Source organism: Medicago sativa, chromosome 4 (assembly GCF_051527215.1).
Source record: "Medicago sativa cultivar Bolivia chromosome 4, Bolivia_mono, whole genome shotgun sequence".
In the NCBI taxonomy this organism is placed as follows: Eukaryota; Viridiplantae; Streptophyta; class Magnoliopsida; order Fabales; family Fabaceae; genus Medicago; species Medicago sativa.
Window position 1 is genome coordinate 29,180,137 of NC_140752.1, and position 25,862 is coordinate 29,205,998.

At 33.7% G+C, this 25,862-nt stretch overlaps 2 protein-coding genes, 1 non-coding gene and 2 pseudogenes across 6 annotated transcripts; 3 read left to right on the top strand and 2 right to left on the bottom strand.

Annotated features, from left to right (window-relative positions):
• Nucleotides 1–477: 477 nt before the first annotated feature.
• LOC146927581 (uncharacterized protein At5g43822-like) lies at nt 478–5,634 on the top strand. The gene is made up of 7 exons (XM_085700845.1): nt 478–635; nt 1,802–1,981; nt 2,105–2,223; nt 2,881–3,060; nt 3,475–3,531; nt 4,428–4,495; nt 5,246–5,634. Exons 2-7 carry the CDS (start codon nt 1,850–1,852, stop codon nt 5,284–5,286), a joined length of 597 nt encoding a protein of 198 aa, XP_085556971.1. The 5' UTR covers nt 478–635; nt 1,802–1,849; the 3' UTR covers nt 5,287–5,634.
• Nucleotides 5,635–7,373: 1,739 nt separating this feature from the next.
• Nucleotides 7,374–8,067, top strand: LOC146927582 (UPF0496 protein At2g18630 pseudogene; annotated as a pseudogene).
• A 1,381-nt stretch (nt 8,068–9,448) lies between these two features.
• Nucleotides 9,449–14,958, bottom strand: LOC146927583 (DNA (cytosine-5)-methyltransferase DRM2-like; annotated as a pseudogene). The gene is made up of 8 exons (XR_015007952.1): nt 14,887–14,958; nt 14,741–14,810; nt 13,761–13,852; nt 12,916–13,665; nt 11,882–12,303; nt 11,119–11,210; nt 10,812–11,012; nt 9,449–10,072 (listed from the first exon to the last, which is right to left on the bottom strand). The product of XR_015007952.1 is annotated as a DNA (cytosine-5)-methyltransferase DRM2-like (transcript).
• Nucleotides 14,958–20,137, bottom strand: LOC146927584 (DNA (cytosine-5)-methyltransferase DRM1-like). Of its 3 annotated transcripts, none has more exons than XR_015005750.1 (7): nt 19,876–20,132; nt 18,101–18,140; nt 17,111–17,899; nt 16,976–17,022; nt 16,361–16,545; nt 15,514–16,254; nt 14,958–15,128 (listed from the first exon to the last, which is right to left on the bottom strand). XR_015005750.1 is itself a non-coding variant. In XM_085700844.1 (7 exons), the coding sequence occupies exons 2-6, from the start codon at nt 18,152–18,154 to the stop codon at nt 16,447–16,449; spliced, it is 393 nt and encodes a 130-aa protein (XP_085556970.1). In that variant the 5' UTR covers nt 18,155–18,234; nt 19,876–20,137; the 3' UTR covers nt 16,116–16,254; nt 16,361–16,446. The 3 variants fall into 3 exon arrangements, 2 of the variants coding, with proteins under 2 accessions (XP_085556970.1, XP_085556969.1); XM_085700844.1 differs by lacking the exon at nt 14,958–15,128 and having other exon boundaries at nt 16,116–16,254; nt 16,361–16,452; nt 17,111–17,210; ... (1 more) ...; nt 18,101–18,234; nt 19,876–20,137; XM_085700843.1 differs by lacking the exon at nt 14,958–15,128 and having other exon boundaries at nt 16,116–16,254; nt 17,111–17,210; nt 17,714–17,899; nt 18,101–18,234; nt 19,876–20,137.
• Nucleotides 20,138–25,218: 5,081 nt separating this feature from the next.
• On the top strand, nt 25,219–25,300 carry LOC146927585 (small nucleolar RNA Z122). The gene has a single exon (XR_015009256.1). It is a non-coding gene; the product is annotated as a small nucleolar RNA Z122 (small nucleolar RNA).
• Nucleotides 25,301–25,862: the final 562 nt, after the last annotated feature.

A 25,862-nucleotide genomic window follows, 5' to 3' on the forward strand; every position in this document is an offset into this window, starting at 1 on the left:
CCATTTTCTAAAAAAAAGTGTCCCAAAATAACTGACCCATTTCAATTTTCAATACAACTTTCATCATTTCCAATACAATATAACACTAAATAATACTACTTTTATCATTTCCAATACAATATATTCCATTTTTCCCTTTATTTATACATTTTTTTTAATATGTGTGAAAAATAAAATTGTGTCAATTAAATTGGGACGGAGGTAGAAACTTTTAGACGACAAATCAAATAACCTACATTTTAAGATCTAAAATACCTCAAATTGATACGGTTAAATAACATAAAGACTTGGTTGGTGTGGAAAAACGGAAAGGATCAACTTGTTAAGCTAAGAACTCATCTTTAAATAAAACCATAAAATTAATATGCAAATTGATAAAAAAAAAAATGAAAATGACGTGAAAAAAAAAAAATATGTTATCTAACTCAACATATCGATTCTCATAAAGTCGCTGTATTTTGTTCGGGTTGAATCCGACTTAATTGGGTTGGGTTAAATGTTCATTTTAAGGATCGGGTTGGCGGGTTTACTGAAGCTAATGCATCTTCTCTCTCAAACCGCAGTAACCATTCTTTCAAATCGTTCAAGTTCAAATTTCAAGTCAATTATCTTTTCTAGATTACTCAACTCTCAAGGTATTTCTTTTAATTTCATTCTGATTCAAGTTAAACCATTTTGTTAGGTTTTGTTCAATTTCTTGTTGTATTTGTGTTTACTATTAGAATTTATATATATATATATATATATATATTTATTGGTTAGGGATTAATGATCATGCTATCTCTATCTATTGGCTTAGCGCGTGTTTGGAATGATATTGAGTTTGACGAAATCATGGTGGTGACACAGTGATTTTGTTGAAGCTCCAAAGTGTGGCTTTTGGGAGAGTTTGCCGCCCATTTAGTTCACATAAGGCTCGAGGGATTAGTCTCCGCTGTTGCGCGTACTGTTACAACCTAGTGGTTTGACTTTGAGGACGTTTCATGTGGAACCCTGAATTCTAACCCAGATCACCACATTTCCCCTCCCAGTGTGCGTTTGTGTTTATTTGAGTACGTGTTGGTCACTAGACCAATAGTAAGTTACATAATCATTGTTTTAGTGGCAAGAAGTTGTTTATCCATAATAATTTTGTAGTTTAGTTGATGTTTAAATTGATTGAGTTGTCGATTGTCTTTTCTTATCAAGAACTTTATTTCTGCATTGGTGAATTTGCACTACCTGGTTCACTTTTTAGTCTTAGATGGTATTCTTTGGGTAAATTGTAATAGCTACTTAAAAGTGGTGATTGTTTGAAATTAGTCAAACTGTTAAGCACGGTATATAATTTGCTTGTGAAATTGTTTATAGATACTGTTTTGAAACACTTAAATAGCCACTCGTGGGAGCAGTTGTTAAAGCCTCAAGTCAAGTACTCATTATGCAGAGTGTGAGGGTGTGCGCCGAGAAGCCATATCAACTAGCTGAAATTTAAGATACTATGAATAAACTTTCCATGTAATGCAACATATTGTATGATGAACCAACATTAGACGTAAATTCAATTTTTTCTTGTTTAACTGAATTGTCACCAAGTCCGTTTCATTGGATCAAACTGCTACTCAAACCAACTGCTTTGAACTAGTGATCGGTTTGACAGGTCGTTGTCAAAAATCATATGGTTTATTTGTCTTTGCTACTGCTGACTTTCTGCATTCTGTTTACCGAAACCGTCTCAGTTCTTTATAATGTTTGTTCAGGAAATGTGAAAAAAAAACATGTATGTAGCTATAACTAATAATTACTTTTTCCTATGTATAAGATCTGAGGTTTGTTGCTGGCATCTGACTGGTTTTTTAAGGCCTTAAAAATGGAAGTGATGGTGAAAAAATTTCAGTCAAAATTCAATAAAGTTAGGGAAGAAATGAATCAGTGGGATGAGCTTCAATCTCGCTTAATTTCACAGTTTAGGAATGCTTCCCATATTGTGGATAGGTTGCAGGTAATTTGACTTATTCTTGTATATATTTTTTTTATCCTATTTGATGCTTTGACCTTGATATGGAGAGTGTTATACTTCTGAAACTACTTGGGATCTTGAAGTAACTGGTGTTGTTGCAAGCAGGTGCTTAAAAAATCCAGCAATTATGGTATTCTAAATTGTGTCGGCGGTGTGAGTGATGTTCTTTTGGAAAAGCAGATTGGTTCTTTGAATGCCATTTCGTTTTCCATGAAAATGACTTTGTAAGTTTCTATTTTGATCTCCAATCTTTTCAACTTGGGAATGGTTGACGAATTAAACAATTTTGTCATTACTTATCTTTCTTAACAACATGTCTTTACAAAGGATTTAAGTTTATATTTATAATTGATAGTATTTCAAGTTTCTAGCTAAATCATTACTATCCTACTATCCCGCAGTTTGGAATTGTTCTGATTTTGTGAGTGGCTTTTGCTTTTGATTAGGACAAAAGAGAAGTACCAAATTATGGGTCCATTCCTCTAGCTACTTTTTAGGAACTATGTTTTCTCTTGAAGTATTTCTTTAAGAAACTACTTGTCTCTTATGCATTGTTATGCATTGTGTAAACTACCCAAAATGTTCTTACAATTTGACTTTCAAATCATCTAAGATGATTTTTAGCCACAACAACTCGCACAGGCCTTGTTATCAGTTGCATATTATGGGCAGAAGTTATGGTGTCATGATAGATGCAAAATATAGAGATAACCTTAAAAATTGTGTATTCATTATCTTGAATGCTTAAAATTTATCTTTTCAATACAAAACTTATCATTTAATTCCTTTTTTAGTTCCTTAACTTGTACGCTAACAAGTTAGCATGACCCTTGTTTGATTTAGATTTATTGACATTTTTTTATTTTAATTTGAATTTTCAGAGAGGAATTTCATTGTATTGTCTTATCTCTTGAAAAAATGCATCGTGATGGTAGACAACTAGTTAAAGGCAGTTCTTCTCGCCCCACCATGAAACAACTGCAGCAGCGTGTTGGTGTCAAACCTACACTTATTGATTGCTTGGACGGTCTGTCGTTTCTACATGAAATATACTACTCAGAGTAAGGAACAACGTTGAATACTTGATTTATGCCTACTATTTTGTTTTTCTTTTAGACTCTCCGGAAATGCATTAATGTGAGAACTTTTGTACATCAAATCATATGATGCAATGCAAGAACTTGAAAGATTGGTAGAAATTTTATTGAACTTGGTCAGCACAAATCACATTTTCTTTAAATTTCCAATGGTACTTAGGTGGTATTTTCAAGAGCCAATCAATATATAGATTTGTAATATACTCTAAAGCACCTTAAGGTGTTGTTTCATTTTGCAATACATTTGTTATTTTCTGCTTAAATAGCTTTTAACAAATATTGATAGTTTTAAATGATTTTTCTTCAGATAAAGCCATTTTAATTAAAGTGCGAGTTTTTTCTTCTTTTTTTGAACACTTAATGTTTCTTTTTAAACAGGTATTTATTAAAAACATCTGTTGTATCAGCACTATCATCAATGGCCTTAATACCCAGGTATGAAGATGCCAATGCTATATGGTCCAGCCATTCAAAAGCTCTAATTGTATATATGGATGCTTCCTTTTTATACGAGTCTTTTCTTCTAATTTTATTCTATTTTGGATTATGGCGTACTTTGGGCCTTAGAATTTTCACTCGCTTCTGATTTGGTCCTTATAACTTTTTTTCTTATGTATGCTTCATATCATTTAGGTTTGGGTTGTTTAGGAACCAATACCTTAAATAGTTAAACTATAATATGTACTGATTTGTCATGGAAAATGGGGACCAGGGTTAAGGACCCAAAACCAAATTAAAGAAAATGGGTGGGGTGGGTGGACTATAATCCACAAACAATATTATAGGCACTTCTTATATATGGCTTGGCCAATCCTCCCACATTGGCTAGGATATGTCACCTAAATATTCCTCATAATTTGGATAATTTTTCCAATCCAAGCTAAGCTTCATACTTCATACTTCAGATCCTAAATTGTAGCCATGGGAAGATTTTGCCCCATATGGGCTCCCAAAATACTCAGTAGATTGACTTTGGCAATCTTCCTCCCTCAGAGCTAGATACTCACGTTGAGTTAGGTCCAGTTTGTTCTTTATTTTAATTCTAATGTTTCAAATCCTATCCCATCTCGAGGTTTGATCAACCTTCAAATGTCTAGTCTTTCAAACTTTGTGCTCCTTCAAATGTCTGGTCATAATTTCCCTTTTACGGATTAGAGTCTCGTATATCTGCATATAGGGGTTAGTGTTTAGTTTATATAAAGTTAGCATCAAGCTATTATCAATATATTCAAGCTCTCATTATTTCTCTCTTAACATTGTGAGTGTTGGTGTACAATATCTTATTCTGTGCTGTATGGGTTTTGACTATATTCACTTTGGATTAACTACAGCAATTCTAGTGATCTTGGTGCACTGCAGCAACTCTTGGTTGATCAACCCAATATCCTTACAGAGGAAGGTATGCACGAATTCTGGTACAATGCACATCCAAATTAGTGCTTTAGTGCTATCATTTAGAGTCTGTGGTATGTTAATCATAAAGAATGCTTCACTTAAAATGTCTTTTTTGAATTCATATAGGATCCTTACATCACTAATGTTAATTTCTTGAATTTGAAGTTTACATTTAAGTTGTCGTAAATGAATAAATCTTCTATTAAGCATTGCATTATTTGATAAATCTAGATTGCTTTCTTTCTGTAGGGGCATTATAGAGGATGCCAACTTTAATTCAACTGCATTGAATAGTATTGGATTTTGTAAAATTTTCGAGATAGTTTAAATTGGTAAGCATAATTAGAACTGCAAGTATAGTTCTAATTTTTAACAAAGTTCCCAACCATAATTACATGTTAATTAGTGGACCTGGTTTTTTGAGTGGAGGGGTGAAGGAGAAAGGAGGAAATAGATTCTCTGCAGTCAAATAGTGACCGTAGGAAGTTCCCAACCATCTGATTTTGATCAGTGATTTATAATGTTTTTGATTAATTTATCAAGCTTTAAATTTGGATCATCGAAAACATTGACTGCATGACTGAAGGATTTCCTGACTGTAGGTAATTAAAACCCGAATAGAGGCACGAGTACAATTGAGTATTTTACTAATTATGTCTTTTATATTCTTTAATGTACACTTGGTACACCAACTATTGCTCAAAATTAAACTGGTATACTATGCTCATTTTTGTTGTCTGACTTTTGGCTGCAGTTCAATCTTTGTTTGATACAATATTTGCTGAAGATCTGTGATGATATCCTCTACTGTGGTATATTTATACTAGGGAATGCTTGAGCTTTTGTACATCATGGGAACCTTTTGATGCGACAGGCATGATTGTTGATGCAGATTAGATTATGATAATTTGATTTATATTTTTAGGACTATATTATCATTTTAGGAAATTTTATCGAACCATGTGGATGAGAAAATGTGATTAGCAAGAGGAGACTTCATTAAAGATGGTATGTTAGATGTACCCAAAAAAAGAAAAAATTATGTTAGGTTCTTCGACAGAGATTAGTTATTGACAAGCTTATGCATACTTCTTAACAAATATAAGCTAATTATTTTAAATTTAAATTATTTTCATTTCAATATATATTTATATGAAAATGCTGTTTTCATTTTCTTGGAGGCTAGTAGATTGTCCTACATGCTTAAATTTAAGTCGTTGAATTTTAAATTACTAAATCAATTAATGGTAAAAGGAGCATTTATGTATAAACATATAAATTTAATCACATGTGCACCTAAAAATCACCTCTTGAAGTTGGTTTTCTGTCGTCTCTATATCATTGTCTTACTCATAGAGACGCCCATTTCGTATTTCTCAGATGCACGAGAGAAAACAAATGTGCTTCTATGTGATTAATTTTTGTAGAAGAAAATGTAGGTAATGGTCTTAAAATATTTTTGAAGTTTGTATTTTGTAGAGGAATATTTTTCAAGTTTTTATATTCATAATTGATTCACAGTATAAAAAATAATAAGCTAATGGTGCATATTAGTTAAATGTTCATTTAATATAATTGTAAATAAATAAATATTAAGTTTATTTATATACATCATCAATATTCTAATATCTAATACATGTATCTAATGAAGTGATAGACATGAGTGTTTTGATGAGATGACACGAATCTCTTTTTTCTAACTTATCCAAGGTCTTGGATACGAGCCTGAGCCGGACATTAACAAACCTTAAAACTCTTAAAGAAAACTTTCCACTTATTTCGATCCCATAAGAGTCGAGGGATTAGTCTATGTGGTTATGTTTAGAGGATACATAGTTTACACCAAAAAAGTTGATGTAGAGGAGTATTTAATAAATATTGTGGCTATTCACGTTTTTAAATTTTTTGAATCAAAGGCAAAATTGGTTAATTTCATTAATAATTAACAGCCGCAAATAAGAGGGTACATCATAAAAAATATGAGGGCTAGAGGGAGATAGAGAAGCTTTAGCTATGCTATGAACAACCTTATTTACTTGCCTCCTGGTATATCTCACAACAAAGTTATTGCGAGATGATAATATATCCTTATATCTAGAAATAATATCACCCGTCTCATTTGGAGAATGGGTGGGGGGTGTTAACAACATCAGCTTACAATCTGATTCAAAGATAACAGACGTCATAGCTTGATTAATAGCAAATACAGATAGCCTCCAGTAAACCCAAGGTTGTAGCAGCCTTAAGTAGCAGCCTTGATGAATCTAAAGCATATTCAAGCATACCCATAAGTAGCAGCCTTGATGAATCTATAAAACATAAGTTGAATCATGTAATGCGCCTTCCCAAAGCTTAGTATTACAGTTGTCCCATACGCTTCGAAAAGTCATAGAAGTTGTAGCTCATCATTGCATGGACATCCTGTCGAAAAGAAGATCGATAAGATAATTAGCAGTAAGTAACTTGGCTCGAATAGTGTTATCTAGCTGCACTACCTCCAGGCATTTCATTGCATTTGGACAAACAAAGAAAGTGTGACTATGAGTGTCGGCTAGAACATCACATGATACACAAGAATCTTGGCAAGGGATAGCCTTCTGACTCAATCACGTACTGCATTTCATTGCATTTGGACAAACAAAGAAAGTGTGACTATGAGTGTCGGCTAGAACATCACATGATACACAAGAATCTTGGCAAGGGATAGCCTTCTGACTCAATCACGTACGCTTGTGGAGGAAAGAGTGAGCCATACGCCAAATTAAGGAACGAACTTTAGGGGGGTACTTGTTTGAAACTATATTCCAATCGTGAGACAATTGTGCGGGGGGTGCTGATTCGGCTTCTAAGTTCATGCAAAGCCCATACGTTGATTTTACCATATGGATTTCAAGGAAACCGGGGACCCCTTTACTGAAGAATTTTATTCGTTGTTTCAGTCGGTTTATACTCAACAATCAACAATGCTGAAGAAATTGCTGATTAGAAAGCAAAAGCTTGATAAGAAACTGAAATCTCACAAGACATTGAAGAGGGTGTCAAGTGTTATTTTTGTAGCTGCTTTTGTGGCTGTGTTGATTTTCTCGATGGTGGCAGCAGCAGCAATTTCCCCCCGTTGTAACAGCTTTGGCAGGGGCATTGGTTGTTCCAATAGGCTCAGTTGGAAAATGGTGTAACTCACTTTTTAAGAAATACGAGACAGCTTTAAAGGGCCAACGAGAAGTAATCAGTTCAATGCAGGTTGGTACTTATATTGCACTGGTGGATATGAATAACATTCGGGTTCGTATAGATCAATTGGAAATAAAGATTGAATCCATGGTGCAAACTGCTGATTTTGCTCTTGGAAATGAGGATGCTGTAAAGCTTGCAATCGATGAGATTAAGAAGAAAATAAAAACTTTTGCGGAGATTATTGAGAGTTTGAGTGTGCAAGCTGACCGAGTTGGGTATGAAGCCAACTCCTCATGTTTAGGGAGACAGGTGTATTTGGGTATGAAGCCAACTTCTCAAGTTGGAGTGTCTTTGACTCTTTGTACATTGAATATGCTAAGACTATTATACCTCCCCCTATAAATGTAAGAGAGTGATAGTATATGACACTATGGCAGTACACTGCCGTTTTATTAATTGAAAGGGCAGCATGAACAAATTCACTGCCTTAAGAAGATGCATTAATAGCTTCCTTGAACTTATTTTATTCATCTTCAGATTGACAAAATGAAGTGATGAAATCTATAGACACAACCCAAGTGATGCTTTCAATAGGTTAGCACCTCCAGATCCTGACTATAACAAAGTAAAAACCAATTTGAGTCATTTTACCTTTCATTCCCAATACAAAGTAAAAACCAATTTGAGTCATTTTACCTTTCATTCCCAATTGAAGTATATGAGAATAAAATATGCATACAATATAAGTCTACCTTATTACTGAACACTTCATAGGTCCCATCATAACACATACTAGTTGGCACTGACATTAGTTGAGTACAAATAAAACAACGCAAAATAACGATAACACGTCTTTAAAAGGTGTACAATGAAAAAACTCGAGAAATCTATGCGATAAGAGCGGCTCGAGATACTGACAATGCATGGTAGTCTATACTATAACGCTTGGCTTTGTCAAGCAAAGTGAATTTTGAGTAATGGTTTGAGCAATGCATGCAATACCTAGGTACCTCAATGTTGTTAACAATGGCAGTAAGGCACCTATCAGGAAAGGAAATTATTTTCGCAAGAAACAGAAGGGAGGTCTTTCCCTTCACTAAGTTCAACCAAATCTCTGCAATCCATTTTACATAGAAAAGAAAGCATAAAGACTGAGAAGAGATAATCATGTTCAAGATCATGCTAATGTGTATATTATTTGTAGTCACACTCTTTCCACTGATTTTGATTTGTGATATCATAGGTTTGGCCATCCTTCTCAGACTATTGCTCAACAATTGATTGCTCAATTTTCATCTGTACAAACTCTATCAAATAAAATTGTGATTGTTGCCAATTTTCAAACAACATAAAATCCCTTCCCCTCTTAATCATACTAAGAGTACTGCAACGTTTGATCTAATTTACATGGGACGTTTGGGGTCCTCTAAATAATATCCCACAAAGCCATCATATATCTCCAGACCTTCTATCACACCAATTCCTACCACCTCTGACCCTACACCCTTTTGCCTTGCAACACCACTTAGAAACCTACATTCTTTTCTCATTTTCAAAAACCTATATCAGTCTTGCAAATCCTGTGTTTTTCATCTCTGACACATATTGAACCCTGTACATATACTCAATCATAAAATCAATTACAGCGCGGATGGTTCTATTAAACGGATGGTTCTATTACACCCCAGTGTTCTATATCTTTTCTACTCTAGCATACAATCTCGGAATGCAAGAGACAAAAGTTGATCCAAAAAAAAATCTATCCATAGATGAAACAGAAAAATAACAAGCTGAAAGACTTGCAACTAACTAGAATCATATAACGTTAATCATAGTTGACTCGTCTATCATTTTTAGACATACTAACCCTTAAACATAAACAATGTACTAACATAGTAATAAACTGAAACCAGAAATGTTAAGGAAAAAATTTATTTGCTACAGTTCCCTTTCCTTGTTCGACAATAAAAATGGATTAGAAGTGTTTGCCTAATGTTGAGGTTATATTAGAAGATCCTACATGTTTGGATTATACACAGCCTGAAAATGAAATTTCTATATACAATTTCATTGAAATCTCGGCGCCATAGCTTTCACCAAGTCTAAAATTCGAAAGTAATCGTAAAAGAGGGCTGACTCTGTTCCCTCGAGTCCAATCCGGCTAACCCTGTTGCTTCCAGCAGGTTATTGCATGGACTCTCACCAACAACGAGATCAAAACCACCACATGCACTCATGAGCTGCTCCAAACGCTCAGCATCTAGCTGTTGCATATCATCGATATCAATGAAGTTACCTTTTTGATTAGTTTGTTCCCTCCAACTTCTAACAATGTTCCTATTCACTTCAGATTTTTCAACCGACACAACATTATTTAGAGGGACGCCGAGTCGACGGAGAGCTACTTCTGCACCACCAATTCCAAAAAAGAGGGATAAAAGATTAAACCCATTAGGAAACATTTCTTTAAGAAAAGATAGCTGATAAGCCAATGTGTCAACCTGAAATAAACTGAACACAGAAGGAAAGCGAATTGTACATGGAAAACTTAAATGCATAAACCAGAAATTTCTTTTATAGAGAAAAACAATGTAACTTGCTATCACAATCTATTCTTTTATAGAGAAAAACAATGTAACTTGCTATCACAATCTATTGGAAAATTTCACAAGGAAAAACAAAGAAAATAATTAGTATTAGAAAAGAAAAAAAAAAATTGGCACTTGGACAAAATTATGCTGAATACAATGTAAAACACAAAAATGCCACTGATCCGCTGTAAATGAAAGCAATTCTTTGTAGAGACTCATTGCATCAAAATCTATTTTAACGTTTTATTCAAAGTTTATTGGTCTTGATAAAAACTGATTTAGATTATGAATAGAAAGAATGTATTGTTGCCAATGAACAGAAAGAACACAAAAAATCCCTTTCACTTGATATTTGAGAGATCTAATGCACTCCCAATTCTAACTACCACCAAATAATATGCCTTATTTATTTCGACTAACAGACGTATCAGAAATAAATATATATATATATATATATATGAGAGAGAGAGAGAGAGAGAGAGAGAGAGAGGGAGAGTGGGAGGGAGGGAGGGGGAGAGAGAGAGAGAGAGAGAGAGAGAGAGAGTATTTTCATACCTGGAAAGAATTTCCAAGTGATTTGAATCTGTCAGTCCTACTGATTCCAAACCCCAAACCCCGTCATTGGGTTAGACAGATTAAGTGTTTGGCCATCATCCTCCTCTTCACATGGAGTTCTCTTGTCGGACACCTTTGGTTTTTTTCTTTCCTAGAACTTCATATTCATAAAGACTCCGCTTTCTTGGTTTTGGATGCCCGCTGCATTGTTGTTGTCAAAAATTAAGTTCAAAATGTAACATATGAATGGTAAATAAAATTATTGTAAGGAAAAAAAATCAGAAAAACATAAGCATAAACATACTACCTTATCTTCTGGAGGCAGAAGGGAATCTTCTTCTTTCACCAGTTGAGCAACACCGATAAAATCGACCAGGTCGTCAAGTGAGGAGTCTAGGCCTGCAGTATTATGCTATAGCAGTGAGTCCAATGAAATGGTCTGATCTCAATGTATACTATTCAAAATCTCAGTCATTACAAGACCAGTTTAACTTTTGTCCTATATCAGTCTTGTAAATCCTGTGTTTTTGATCTCTAACACATATTGGACCCTGTACATATACTCAAACATATTGAACCCTCTACATATACTCCATCATAAAATCAATTACAGCGCGGATGGTTTTATTAAGCGGTAAAACCAATATTCATCCCTGCAAAATCAAACACCCCAGTGTTCTATATCTTTTCTCCTCTAGCATACAAATATACAATCTCGGTATGTAAGAGACAAAAGTTGATCCTAAAATAAATCTATCCATAGATGAAACAGAAAAATAACAAGTTGAAAGACTTGCAACTAACTAGATCAGATAACGTTATTCATAATTGACTCGTCTATCATTTCTAGATGTACTAACCCTTAAACATAAACAATGTACTAACATAGTAGAAAACTGAAACCAGAAATGTTAAGGAAAAAGTTTATTTGCTACAGTTGCCTTTCCATGTTCGATAATAAAAATGGATTAGAAGTGTTTGCCTAATGTTGAGGTTATATTAGAAGATCCTACATGTTTGGATTATACACAGCCTGAAAATGAAATTTCTATATACAATTTCATTGAAACCTCGGCGCCATAGCTTTCACCAAGTCTAAAATTCGAAAGTAATCGTAAAAGAGGGCTGACTCTGTTCCCTCGAGTCCAATCCGGCTAATCCTGTTGCTTCCAGCCAGGTATTGCATGGACTCCCACCAACAACGAGATCAAAACCACCACATGCACTCATGAGCTGCTCCAAACGCTCAGCATCTAGCTGTTGCACATCATCGATATCAATCAAGTTACCTTTTTGATTAGTTTGTTCCCACCAACTACTAACAATGTTCCTATTCACTTCAGATTTTTCAACCGACAACATTATTTAATGGGACGCCGAGTCAATGGAGAGCTACTTCTGCACCACCAATTACAGAAAAGAGGGATAAAAGATTGATCCCATTAGGATACATTTCTTTAAGAACAGATAGGTGATATGCCACTGTGTCAACCTGAAATAAACTGAACACATAAGGAAAGCGAATTGTACATGGAAAACTTAAATGCATAAGCCACAAATTTCTTTTATAGAGAAAAACAATGTAACTTGCTATCACAATCTATTGAAAAGTTTCACAGGGAAAAACAAAGAAAATAAATAGTATTAGAAAGAAAAAAAAAATGGCACTTGGACAAAATTATGCTGAATACAATGTAAAACACAAAAATGCCATTGATGCGCTGTAAATGAAAGTAATTCTTCGTAGAGACTCGTTGCATCAAAATCGATTTTAACGTTTTATTCAAAGTTTATTGGTATTGATAAAAACTGATTTAGATTATGAATAGAAAGAATGTATTGTTGCCAATGAACAGAAAGAACACACAAATTCCCTTTCACTTGATATTTGAGAGATCTAATGCACTCCCAATTCTAACTACCACCAAATAAGCCTCTTATTGCCTTATTTATTTCGACTAACGGACGTATTAGAAATATATATCTATATATATATATAAGAGAGAGAGAGAGAGAGAGAGAGAGAGAGAGAGAGAGAAGAGGAGAGAGAGAGAGAGAGAGAGAGAGAGAGAGAGAGAGAGAGAGAGAGAGAGTATTTTCATACTTGGAAAGAATCTCCAAGTGATTTGAATCTGTCGGTCCTACTGATACCACCCCCCCCTGTATGATTCCTAGGGAAGCTCAGCAACATTTCCACTTCGTCGGGCTCTAGGGGTCAACTTTATTCTTGCCCACCCATACCAAATTCCATTTCCGACATTGTTCTAAAACATACTTCTTGACAGATTCCGATGCTTCTTCAAATTCTTCACAACTTTCTAGCTTTTTTCTGACTCTGTCGGTGAGTTGTGCACTGCCGTGTACCGTTTGCAAACAATTCAGGTTTGTTCTAGGATCCCATGATGGCCACCATCTCCTCGATAGGGGGAATGCGTCAAGTATTGTTCATGGTAGAAGAGGTAAAGGCGGAAATCTATTGGCAATAGGGAGATTGTGATCATATCCCCTTTTCCTAGGCGCAGCACAAAAATATTGAGTCTACGTATTCCGGCTGCACGTCATACAAAAACCTAGATATTTTTTGCCAAACACCTTTCGGAGTTAGTGCCACATTCTCATAGTAGAAGTAGGGAGGTCCAATAGCATTCTCAGGGAGTGTCCGGTGTGTGATTATAGACTTTGGCTCGTTGGGAACCCCAAACCCCGTCATTGGGTTAGGCAGATTAAGTGTTTGGCCATCATCCTCCTCTTCACATGGAGTTCTCTTGTCGGACACCTTTGGTTTTTTCTTTCCTAGAACTTCATATTCATGAAGACTCCGCTTTCTTGGTTTTGGATGCCCGCTGCATTGTTGCTGTCAAAAATTAAGTTCAAAATGTAACATATGAATGGTAAATAAAATTATTGTAAGGAAAAAAAAAAAGAAAAACATATGCATAAACTTACTACCTTATCTTCTGGAGGCAGAAGGGAATCTTCTTCTTTCACCAGTTGAGCAACACCGATAAAATCGACCAGGTGGTCAAGTGAGGAGTCTAGGCCTGCAGTATTATGCTATAGCAGTGAGTCCAATGAAATGGTCTGATCTCAATGTATACTATTCAAAAACTCAGTCATTACAAGACCATTTCAACTTTTGTCCGATAAGTACTTGTTGAGAAGTTCATAAAATGACTGGAAGTTTTCTTTTCCAGGGGACAGAAATCAAGACAGTGTTGTAAGATAGCACAGCTATAGCGGCGCTGTTGTAAATCCCTTTCCCTCTTAATCATACTAATAGTACTGCAACGTTTGATCTAATTTATATGGGACGTTTGGGGTCCTCTAAATAATATCCCACAAAGCCATCATATATCTCCAGACCTACTATCACACCAATTCCTACCACCTCTGACCCTACACCCTTTTGCCTTGCAACACCACTTAGAAACCTACATTTTTTTCTCACTTTCAAAAACCTATATCAGTCTTGCAAATCCTGAGTTTTTCATCTCTGACACATATTGAGCCCTGTACATATACTCAATCATAAAATCAATTACAGCGAGGATGGTTCTATTAAACGGTAAAACCAATATTCATCCCACAAAATCAAAAACCCCAGTGTTCTATATCTTTTCTATTCTAGCATACAATCTCGGCATGCAAGAGACAAAAGTTGATCCTAAAAAAAATCTATCCATAGATGAAACAGAAAAATAACAAGCTGAAAGACTTGCAACTAACTAGAATCATATAACAGTATTCATAGTTTACTCGTCTATCATTTTTAGACATACTGACCCTTAAACATAAATAATGTACTAACATAGTAGTAAACTGAAACCAGAAATGTTAAGGAAAAATTTTATTTGATCCTTTCCTTGTTCGACAATAAAAATGGATTACAAGTGTATGCCTAATGTTGAGGTTATATTAGAATATCCTACATGTTTGGATTATACACAGCCTGAAAATGAAATTTCTATATACAATTTCATTGAAATCTCGGTGCCATAGCTTTCACCAAGTCTAAAATTCGAAAGTAATCGTAAAAGAGGGCTGACTCTGTTCCCTCGAGTCCAATCCGGCTAACCCTGTTGCTTCCAGCCAGGTTATTGCATGGACTCTCACCAACAACGAGATCAAAACCACCACATGCACTCATGAGCTGCTCCAAACGCTCAGCATCTAGCTGTTGCACATCATCGATATCAATGAAGTTACCTTTTTGATTAGTTTGTTCCCACCAACTTCTAACAATGTTCCTATTCACTTCAGATTTTTCAACCGACACAACATTATTTAGAGGGACGCCGAGTCAATGGAGAGCTACTTCTGCACCACCAATTCCAGAAAAGAGGGATAAAAGATTGATCCCATTAGGATACATTTCTTTAAGAACAGATAGGTGATACGCCACTGTGTCAACCGGAAATAAACTGAACACATAAGGAAAGCGAATTGTACATGGAAAACTTAAATGCATAAGCCACAAATTTCTTTTATAGAGAAAAACAATGTAAGTTGCTATCACAATCTATTGGAAAGTTTCACAGGGAAAAACAAAGAAAAAAATAGTATTAGAGAAAGAAAAAAAAAATTGGCACTTGGACAAAATTATGCTGAATACAATGTAAAACACAAAAATGCCATTGATGCACTGTAAATGAAAGTAATTCTTTGTAGAGACTCGTTGCATCGAGAGAGAGTATTTTCATACCTGGAAAGAATCTCCAAGTGATTTGAATCTGTCGGTCCTACTGATTCCACCCCCCCCTTGTATGATTCCTAGGGAAGCCCAGCAACATTTCCACTTCGTCGGGCTCTAGGGGGGCAACTTTATTCTTGCCCACCCATACCAAATTCCATTTCCGACATTGTTCTAAAACATACTTCTTGACAGATTCCGATGCTTCTTCAAATTCTTCACAACTTTCTAGCTTTTTTCTGACTCTGTCGGTGAGTTGTGCACTACCGTGTACCATTTGCAAACAATTCAGGTTTGTTCTAGGATCCCATGATGGCCACCATCTCCTCGATAGGGGGAATGCATCAAGTATTGTTCGTGGTGGAAGAGGTAAAAGCGGAAATCTATTGGCAATAGGGAGATTGTGAACATATCCCCTTTTCCTAGGCGCAGCACAAAAATATTGAGTCTACGTATTCCGGCTGCACGTCATACAAGAACCTAGATATTTTTTGCCATACACCTTTCGGTGTTAGTTCCACATTCTCATAGTAGAAGTAGGGAGGTCCAACAGAATTCTTAGGGAGTGTCCGGTGTATGATTATAGACTTTGGCTCGTTGGGAACCCCAAACCCCGTCGTTGGGTTAGGCAGATTAAGTGTTTGGCCATCATCCTCCTCTTCACATGGAGTTCTCTTGTCGGACACCTTTGGTTTTTTCTTTCCTAGAACTTCATATTCATAAAGACTCCGCTTTCTTGGTTTTGGATGCCCGCTGCATTGTTGTTGTCAAAAATTAAGTTCAAAATGTAACATATGAATGGTAAATAAAATTATTGTAAGGAAAAATAATCAGAAAAACATATGCATAAACTTACTACCTTATCTTCTGGAGGCAGAAGGGAATCTTCTTCTTTCACCAGTTGAGCAACACCGATAAAATCGACCAGGTCGTCAAGTGAGGTGTCTAAGCCTGCAGTATTATGCTATAATATTGCCTTCTTTAGCACACGTAGATAAGTAATATTGCCTACCTACTTGTTTTGACTTTTGACTGTCCACGAACCTACAAATTTTATTATGGCAATCTTGCAAATTAGTTCTTACAAAAAATTAAAGCAAGCAGAACCACAGTCCTATGGATATCATTGAGATTGGTAAAATATTATTTCAAGTGTATCAAGGTAGTAGAATCTGGGGATTGGTAAAATATTATTCTACGTAAAGAACATCCAGTGCATGGGGCTCCCACCACAAGGCTCCCACCAGGTGGAATCTGGGGAGGGAGATGTGCACAACTTTACCACCAAAAAGTGAGAAATTGAAAGGCTATTTCCAAGATTTGAACCTGTGACCTCTTCTGAGTCACAAGGCAGCAACCTTTCGTCGTGGAACTCAAAGTGGGGGGATACTGCATATTGGGTATAACTTGATAGTAGTTTTGAGGGAAAACGACAAAATGCTTACTGTAAAGGCTTAAGAAAAAATATACTTACTGAATATGTGAGAATCTCTTCAAGTAGTTTATCTTCATCTTCCTCGCCTGGATTTCATCAGAGCAGGATTATTTGCGAGCTTTATGAATCAAATCTAGTAATCCACACTTAAATAGAGTAAAACAGTGCTTATACCATGTTTTTGTATTACTTTGGAAACGACTTCTCCAGGAAATCCCATATTGATGAAATGTTCAAAGACCTTGCTATTAGAAGGACCTGCAGAGGAGCTTGCCTTCGGGGAGAAAGAATATATGTTAGTATTTTAATGGTTCCATTTCCTGTGAAAAATCATATTTCGATATGCATTTTTCTCAATGATGCATTTCATTGTGCATTGGGTTTAAAACACTTTCAGGTGTAGGTAATTGGATTGGATAAACCATCAATTCAATAGCTGTATAAATAAGGAACTTGATTCAAGAGGAACTAGCTACAATGAAATCAGAAATGTATATAATCCACAAAATTTAAATGCATATTATATATGTAAAACTACTTTGGTAAGGTCGCAATTCTCAGAGCTTCTTTTTCTGCAATGACCTGGTAGGTTAGTCAATATTTTGGTTAATCACTTTTAATTGGTTGCCTATCACTTAAGTTAACAGTATTTGGATTGAGAATAGGCCGGCGTATATGCATTATCTTTAACTTTCAGGAAATTGGTCTACTAGTTTCGTAATATTAAACTGCCCATGCAGATAACTTCTGGAAAGAAAAAGGTACATAAAAGCTTACTTCTACAGACGCATAGTCTGTCTGCTTGGAGTTTCGTAATATTAGACTGCCCATGCAGATAACTTTTGGAAAGAAAAAGGTACATAAAAGCTTACTTCTAAAGAAAAAGGAATTAAAGCTCTCAATCTCAAGTTCATCATCAGTGTTCCAATCAAAATTGTCACTCTCCAGACTAGAATCATCACCCTGCAATAATTGTACAATAATCAAAATTGTTACACAATTATCACAGAAATATATAAAACAATTACGAAAAGCAAGAGAGAAACAATTACAGCTGCTCATATCCCAAGGGACACTACAGTCGTACTTGTAAGTGAGGACCATAAAGCAACAAAACATAAGCATATGTGGAATGTGATTTTGAAATTGGCAAGAAAAACATACCATTTTTAATCTCTCAATTTGCCAGGAACAGATCTCCCGGCTGCTCGAGAACATAACAAGAAGATTAGCATCAGATACAACCAACTGAAGTTAGAGGTTGTAGTCAAACCAATCTATTCAGCAGGACTTCATAGCTTAGAATTAATAAAAAAAAAACAATTGATCTTGAATTCAACTTGGTAACTCATGAATAACTTAGTTATACAATGATTGAATACTATAATTATAGTAAGCTTACGGTTTGATATTTAAGATTTAAGAAAATCAAATCAAAACAAACTTCGAGCTAAACCGTTTTAGCTAGCTGACCGGTGATCTAAATTCGATCATATCAAACTCATAAACATAATAAAGCTTGGCATATGGTTGAACATCCATAATAAGCTTACTCTAAACAAATATTGCAAAGATCCACATTTGCAACATGCCACTGAAAAGCTTTCACCTGTACCAAGTCTTTTTTACTAGATAAACTAAACTACTTCAAATGGTAGGAAGGACACACAGGATTGATCAAAAACTTCAAACAGCCAACTCTGAGCTAGAACAACAAACAATGCACAAACATAGGTCTCGGGTTTGTTTCCCACCTCTAACAGATACTAACAAATTAACATACTAACATTGACCGTTTCAGAAAAAGAAAAGAAAAAACCACAGATTTGTAAGACATCACTAGCATGCATTCTTGAACAACATAACCAGAGTTAGCATGAAACTCAAATTGAACAACATAACCAGAGTTATAATGAACCTCAAACAGCAAAACAACGTATAAACGTCTATGCTGCCTTGCCGTGCCGCCCAATGTCCAGATCAGTTATACTTTATTTAGAATCGTGATTTCAGACTGATTTCAGACTGATGTTCAATCAGAAAGAAATTCCAAAATTGATTACAAAACAAAACCCCGTGCATAAGAAGATTTCTTTTGGCATTTTGCCTTGAAAAAATTAAAGATAGAAAACATAGTCATAAATTGGCTTTTTCAGCTTTTCTACTGCCATAAATGTCGTGAGAATGTTTGGGAGAACTTATGGAAATAACTCAAAACATTGTCCATAAGTTGCTTTCAGCTTATTTCCATAAGTTCTCCAAGATAGCTTACGAAAACAGTTTATAGCTTATATGAAAACAATTTAACTTTATTTTAACTCGGTTTGAATAAACAGCATATTTACAGCTTATAGCACAAGTGCTTATCATGATAAGCACTTACGCATAAGCTTACATACGCTATTTCTATAGCAAAAGATAAAATAAAGTTAAATTGTTTTCCTAAGTTCTCCCAAACAGTCTCATAAACTTATACAGTAGATAAGCTCAAAAAGCCAATGTAAACAGGTCTTTTAGCGCTTATCATAATAAACGTTTGTGTTATATGCTGCAATTAAGTTGTAAATCCAAACAAGGTCGAAAAGTGAACACAAAATTAAAAAGAAGAACGCTCAAATTCTAAAAAAAAAACTCAAAATAGAAACACACAACCAAACAGGTTAGACACCTTCATACATGTTCAAGCCCGGACCTCGCAGTTGTGTGTGAGTTTCAGATAGTGTCAAACAACAATGACTATACGAAATTACAAACAACAAAACAAAACTAACATGCAATCAAAAAAAAAAAAAACAGAATTCACTCATTTCCATTTCGCAAATCACAAAACTGTAACGAAAAACCCTAAATTAAAAAAATAAACCGTCATCAGTGTTAAACAACGATGAATTTCAGAACTACAGAAGAAAAACTAACATGCAACAAAATCAAATTTCTACCTTCGTTGGAAATGGTAGGTGTATGAACTCACTCTCCACTGAAATTATCGATAATGCTCTTCCACCTCTAACAAATTATATGTTGGTAACAACATTGGAATTCCATGAAGTCAAATCTGGATTCATCAAATCACAGACCAACAAGGACGCCATGTTATGGGGCAGTGTAGTGGAAGGTTTAAGAATGGGGAGAATTCGGATGTGAAGACCATGCATTTACATGGGAACGGGTGTTCGCAGTGCGATTTGGTTCGATTTTGAAGTTAAAAGTCATGCAGATAAAAAAAAAAGCGGTTTGATTTAGTTGTTGAATTTTAAAATAAAATATGAACCAAACCAAATCAAATCAAAGCAATGGGGTTTGGGTTGGATTGGTTGGTGCGATTTTTTCGAACAATACAATTTTTTGTTTTCAAGGTTAAAATTAAGTTAAAAAGTTAAAAAATAACATATTTTCAACAAAGTTTTAAATTTCATCCAACATTACAATTTTATATTCATTCAACAATGTTTTTAATAAGATAGACCAAAGTAAAAACGTGGATAAAAAGTAATCATATTCTTTAAGAAATGCAAAAGACTAAAATTTTATCCTTCTCTAAAAGTTCAACTAACACATAAATACATTTTTGAATAAAAAGTAAAGAAGAAACTTAACAAGAGATGTCATTTTATAAAAGTTCGAATTAAGTTTCGGAGTATTAGTCTAAGTGGACATATGTTTAACTATTGTTTTTCGTATTTGCGGTTTGGTTTGATTGGTAAATAAAAACCGCAAACCAAACTAAATCATGTGGTTATTAAGCTCAAAATTAAGTTGGTATACTAAGGTATTGTTTGACCTGACTTTTTTTCAGCTTCTTTACATTTTTAAGGAGAGGTTAGGTCAAACACAATATCAATAAAGTACCTTCTAAAAAAAATTAGAATGCATAAAATTGAACGGAATGAGCTTTGACTCAAAGTTGTTGAATGCTACTTCAAAAAATTACTTCTCGACAGTTTATTTCACAAGCATCTCTCTTCAACTCACGTTTGACAACCTTTTTTTATTTTTTAATATTATGTTTCAATTTGTTTTTTCTTCCATTTAATTTTATTTTATTTTATTGAACTGTTCCATTTAATTTTATTATCTCTATTTTGAAGGAATTTTAATATCTTTTTATCACTTATATATTTAATTTCAATATCGTTTAATCATCCCAACCTCACAAATATTTTTAATCACATATGAGTTGAATGGAATGAGCTTTGACCAAAAGTTGTTGAATGCTACTTCAAAAAACTACTTCTCGACAATTTTTTTCACAAGCACTTCTCTTCAACTCACGCTAACAACCTTTTCTTTTATTTTTTTAATATTATATTTCAATTTGCTTTTTTCTTCCATTTAATTTTGTTTTAGTTTTTTGAACCGGTAAATTTAATTTTACTATCTCTTTTTTTAAGGAATTTTATTATCTTTTTATCACTTCTATATTTAATTTTAATATCATTTAATCATCACAACCTCACAAATATTTTTATTTCCTTTCTTCAATCTCGCAAATATATACACACACATTAACGTTTAGAGTAATACTTTATGTCTGTTCAGTTTTTTTGTTACGCTAATGCGTCTAATTTATTTTTAGTGTTGCATAAAGCATATAATTATTTTTATAAAATTTTGATTTCAATTAAAAGTACAAGTATAAATGCCTAAAAAAATTATACTTATATATTTTTACACCTCTATATTGTAACAAACTATGCATGTCTTTTTCTTATTCAAAAATATTAAACATATCTTTTTCAATGACACCAACAATGTAACAAACATAATATCATATAATATAAATTCTTATCTTTTTGAATGACACCAAAAATATAGTATTCTTATAACGAAATTTTTTATAGAGCATAATTGGAAAATAAAAAATCAACTATTTTGATATTATTTAAGTTATTATTTGAGCCTCCTTAAATTATTTCTCCTATTCAAATATTTAACAAGCCATTTATATGATGATACGAATTTGTATTCATGTTACACAAAATAAACGTATTGAGTAAATATAGTATTTGTAAAAAAAATATCTTTTATATTTTAAACATTTTTTTATTTACTATGTTAATTCATAATAAATTTAAAGTTTTGTTCTCGTGAGTTTAGCTCGGTTGATAGGGACAATGCATAAATACATGCAAGGTCTGGGGTTCGAACACCGCACACCACAAAAAAAAAAAAAAATTCAAAGTTTTGTACAATATTTTGCCAAACAACTTTTAACTTAAAAATAACTTTAAAACTAAGAAAAAAATAAAGAAACCAAACAACTTTAGCTTCTTTCTTAAAGACTTTTATTTTAACTTTGTTTTAAAGTAGCTTTTAGACCGTAAAAAAGTTTGGCCAAACGGTACCTAAGCTCATTTTGGTTGTATGACTTTTGGCTGCAGTTCAATCTTTGTTTGATACAATATTTGCGGAAGAACTGTGATGATATCCTCTACTGTGGTATATATATTTTTTTTCAAGTAACCTAGTAGTTAGATTCACACACATTATATGTGGAGAAGTGGGGAATCCGGGGTTCGAACCCTGGTAGCTACCAACTGAGCTACACTCACGGGACTACTGTGGTATATATTTATCCTGGGGATTAGGGAATGCTTGAGCTTTTGTACATAAGGGAACATTTTGATCCGACCGGCATGATGGTTGATGCAGATTAGATTAAGAATTAAGATAATTAGTTATGTTTATTGATAATAATTTATATATTTCAGAATTGTTCTTTAGGGATTCTGTTTTATTTTAGAAAAAGTTACTTATGAAGTAAGTCTTCAATTTTGGGTGTATATTACATTGGAATTTATATATCAGTATTTTATGACCTATGTTTGGGTAAGATGAAAATATCACCCAAACTATGTTTGATTTTTATATCAAGAAAACTATCTGATGCACAAAACCTTCCATATTTCTTGTTACAATCCAATGGCATAGTAAATATAATAACCTCGTTTAATATTTTTATATAATAACCTCGTTTAATATTATTTTTCTTATAAAACGATGAAATGCTATCTATTTTTTTTGAGTTAAATATGTTTTTGGTCCTTATAAATATGTCAACTTTTCGTTTTAGTCCCTCTAAAATTTTCCTTCAACTTTTAGTCCCTATATAATTTTCAATCTTCATTTTTGGTCCCTCTTTTAAAGTAAACTCATATGTAGAATTCATATTTTTTAATAAAATTTTCCAGAAAAATTCAAAATATTATAAGAATCACTCCTAAAAAAATTTAGAATTTTTTAACAAAACATGAAATTAATATAAATTTTTATTTTTTTTACGGTTAAAAATTCATATTTAATTTGTGTTTTGTTAAAAAAAATCCTAATTTTTTTTAGGAATTTTTTTAAGAATATTTTACACATTTCTGCACAATTTCATTAAAAAATACAAAAATTAAATTGAAAATAGGGACCAAAAGTAGTGATTGAAAATTCTATAGGGACTAAAAGTTGAAGAAAAATTTTAGAGGGACTAAAACGAAAAGTTGACATATTTATAGGGACCAAACACATATTTAACCCTTTTTTTTAGGGAGAAATGCTATCTATTTAACAGCAGGATTGACAATTCTTGTAAAATAGATCTTTTACACATTTTATTACACCTAAACAAATGTCAATTTAAATCCATGTTTGGCCATGTACTCTTTTGAAGTTAAAAATTAAACCGTTAAATGACATTGCAATAAGTTTTGAGATGTGACAATTGGATGTTTTTGAGATTTAATTTGTGCAATTGAAATGTACTGATCCAAATTGTGTCAATGGAATACAAAGTTTTTTTTTAGCAATGAGAAATACAAAACTTTTACTGATTAACCTAACTTTTTTTATATTGATATATAATATGTTATTTTAAAGGTGTGTTTGATCTGCTAAAAAATAAGGAACTGAACAAAACTATTTTAATTGCAGTTTTTTATTTAAAACTGTGTTTGATATAAGTCCATCTTTGCTCCATTTAGCAATACTCCATTTAATCCATTTAGGGTTATGGATGCAAGACACGTGGCACAAAAACATCGAAAGGCTGAGATTAAACATAAAAAAAAAAACCAGAAAACATAGCTCCATTGTATTCAAGCTCCCTCTCCTCTTCACAGCTCTCCCTCTTCCTCTCATCCCTACGTCAACCTCTACCCGTCGTTGTCCATGGCACATACGCTCTTTCGTCGTCTTCTCATAATTACCGCTGCCAGTCTTCTTCCGGCGACCATTCTAAAGCGGCGGTGAAGCGAAGCAACGTCGTCGGAGAGAATCACATACCGGAGGAAAAGGAACAACACAGATCAAGAGTGAAATTGAAGAGTGGAACAACACAGATCGAACAGCAAGAGAAAGAAGATCGTTACCGACACCGATCTCTATAATGGTTGCAGATGAAACTCCACGAGAAAGAAGAAGAAACTGATGAAGTTAGGATATGATTTTTAAAATTTGATTTAATCATACTAATTATGTTTTGATTACACAATAATTCAATTCTTGATAACACAATAATTCAATTCAATTTCCAGAAGAGGAAGAAGGAAGAAAGGAACGTGTCTGCCTACTTAAGAGAAGAGGAAACGCGTATGTTGCTTTTTTATTCAGTAAACAAGTGTTTTTTCCTTACCTTTTAATCTCATTTTTGCCATGTGTCACACATCTAAGAAGTGAACAGGCGTAAATGGAGTATTGCTAAATGGAGCAAAGATGGACTCGTTTGATATAATCCAAAATATCAAAAATATGTTTTAACATAACAATTTAAAATTGGACAGCGCGCGAAAAATAAATAGGGTGCGAAAAGAAATTTGAAAAAACCATTCATAACTCCAATTTTCCACACACTGTTTTGTTAAAATTTCTTTTTGAGTCAAAAGCTCACGCCCCACTATTACTACCTGCACCGCAACCCCCCTTATTTAAGGGGTCAGTTTGCCACTTTCTCACACACATAGAACTCCCCTCAACTGTTGTTGTTAACCCTAGCCGCTCACCTCTCTGCCTTTCTTTTAACCCTTTGCTCTTGCAAACTACCTCTCTTAAACATTTGTTTCCAGTTTTTTTTATCACTTTGAATGTTCTTTGTTGACGTAAAGTTATAAAATTGGAAACAAATGTTTAACAAAGGTAGATTGTTTTCAAAAGCTTGTGAGATGTTCTGATTTTCATGATAATAGGCCTATGTTGGAATCATATCGATCTTGTTATATACTCTTATTTTGTTATCTTTTTTGTTTTCTGAAATTTTGATTTATTGATTTTTCTTGGTTGTTTTCAACGATCTGTGAATTTTTGGGATATGATGATAATAACGCTGACAGAGGCACTAGCTGTGCTGAAATAAATATATTTGCACGTCAGTCTGATCCTAAACCTTTTTTTTTTTTTTGAAGAGAGTCTGATCCAACGGCGAAGCTCGCACAATTTTTATGAGGAGGCCAAATATAAAAAATAAAATATATTTTAAAAACTAATATATTAACCTTAATCAATGGGTAAAATAAATTTACAATAATTTTTACTTATATTTAATGAAACGGCAGCGAAGTAAAAAAATTAAACAATAGTTAGTTATTTATAAAAGTTGAGCTTTATGGAGTTGTAAGAACTTAAATTTATCCATAAATGACACTAAACTAAATATATTATCAATATTTGTGCAATATCATCTCCATTTAAACCAACAAAATTGTTTGGAGTAGCCAAATAAAAAATTGATGGGGTAGGTACATATAAACCTATACCAAATATTCATGTTCTGTTCTTCTTTTGGGGTAGCGCCCCTGGTCTGATCCTAAACCTACATGTTTAGTTTTTTTATTCCCTTTTTATATTTCAATGTTTTGCAATATTCTATGAGAAAACGATTCACCGTTTGTTTTAGCTGAATAAAAATTAATTTTTTGAAAAAACTTATTATTTCCTACGAAATCAG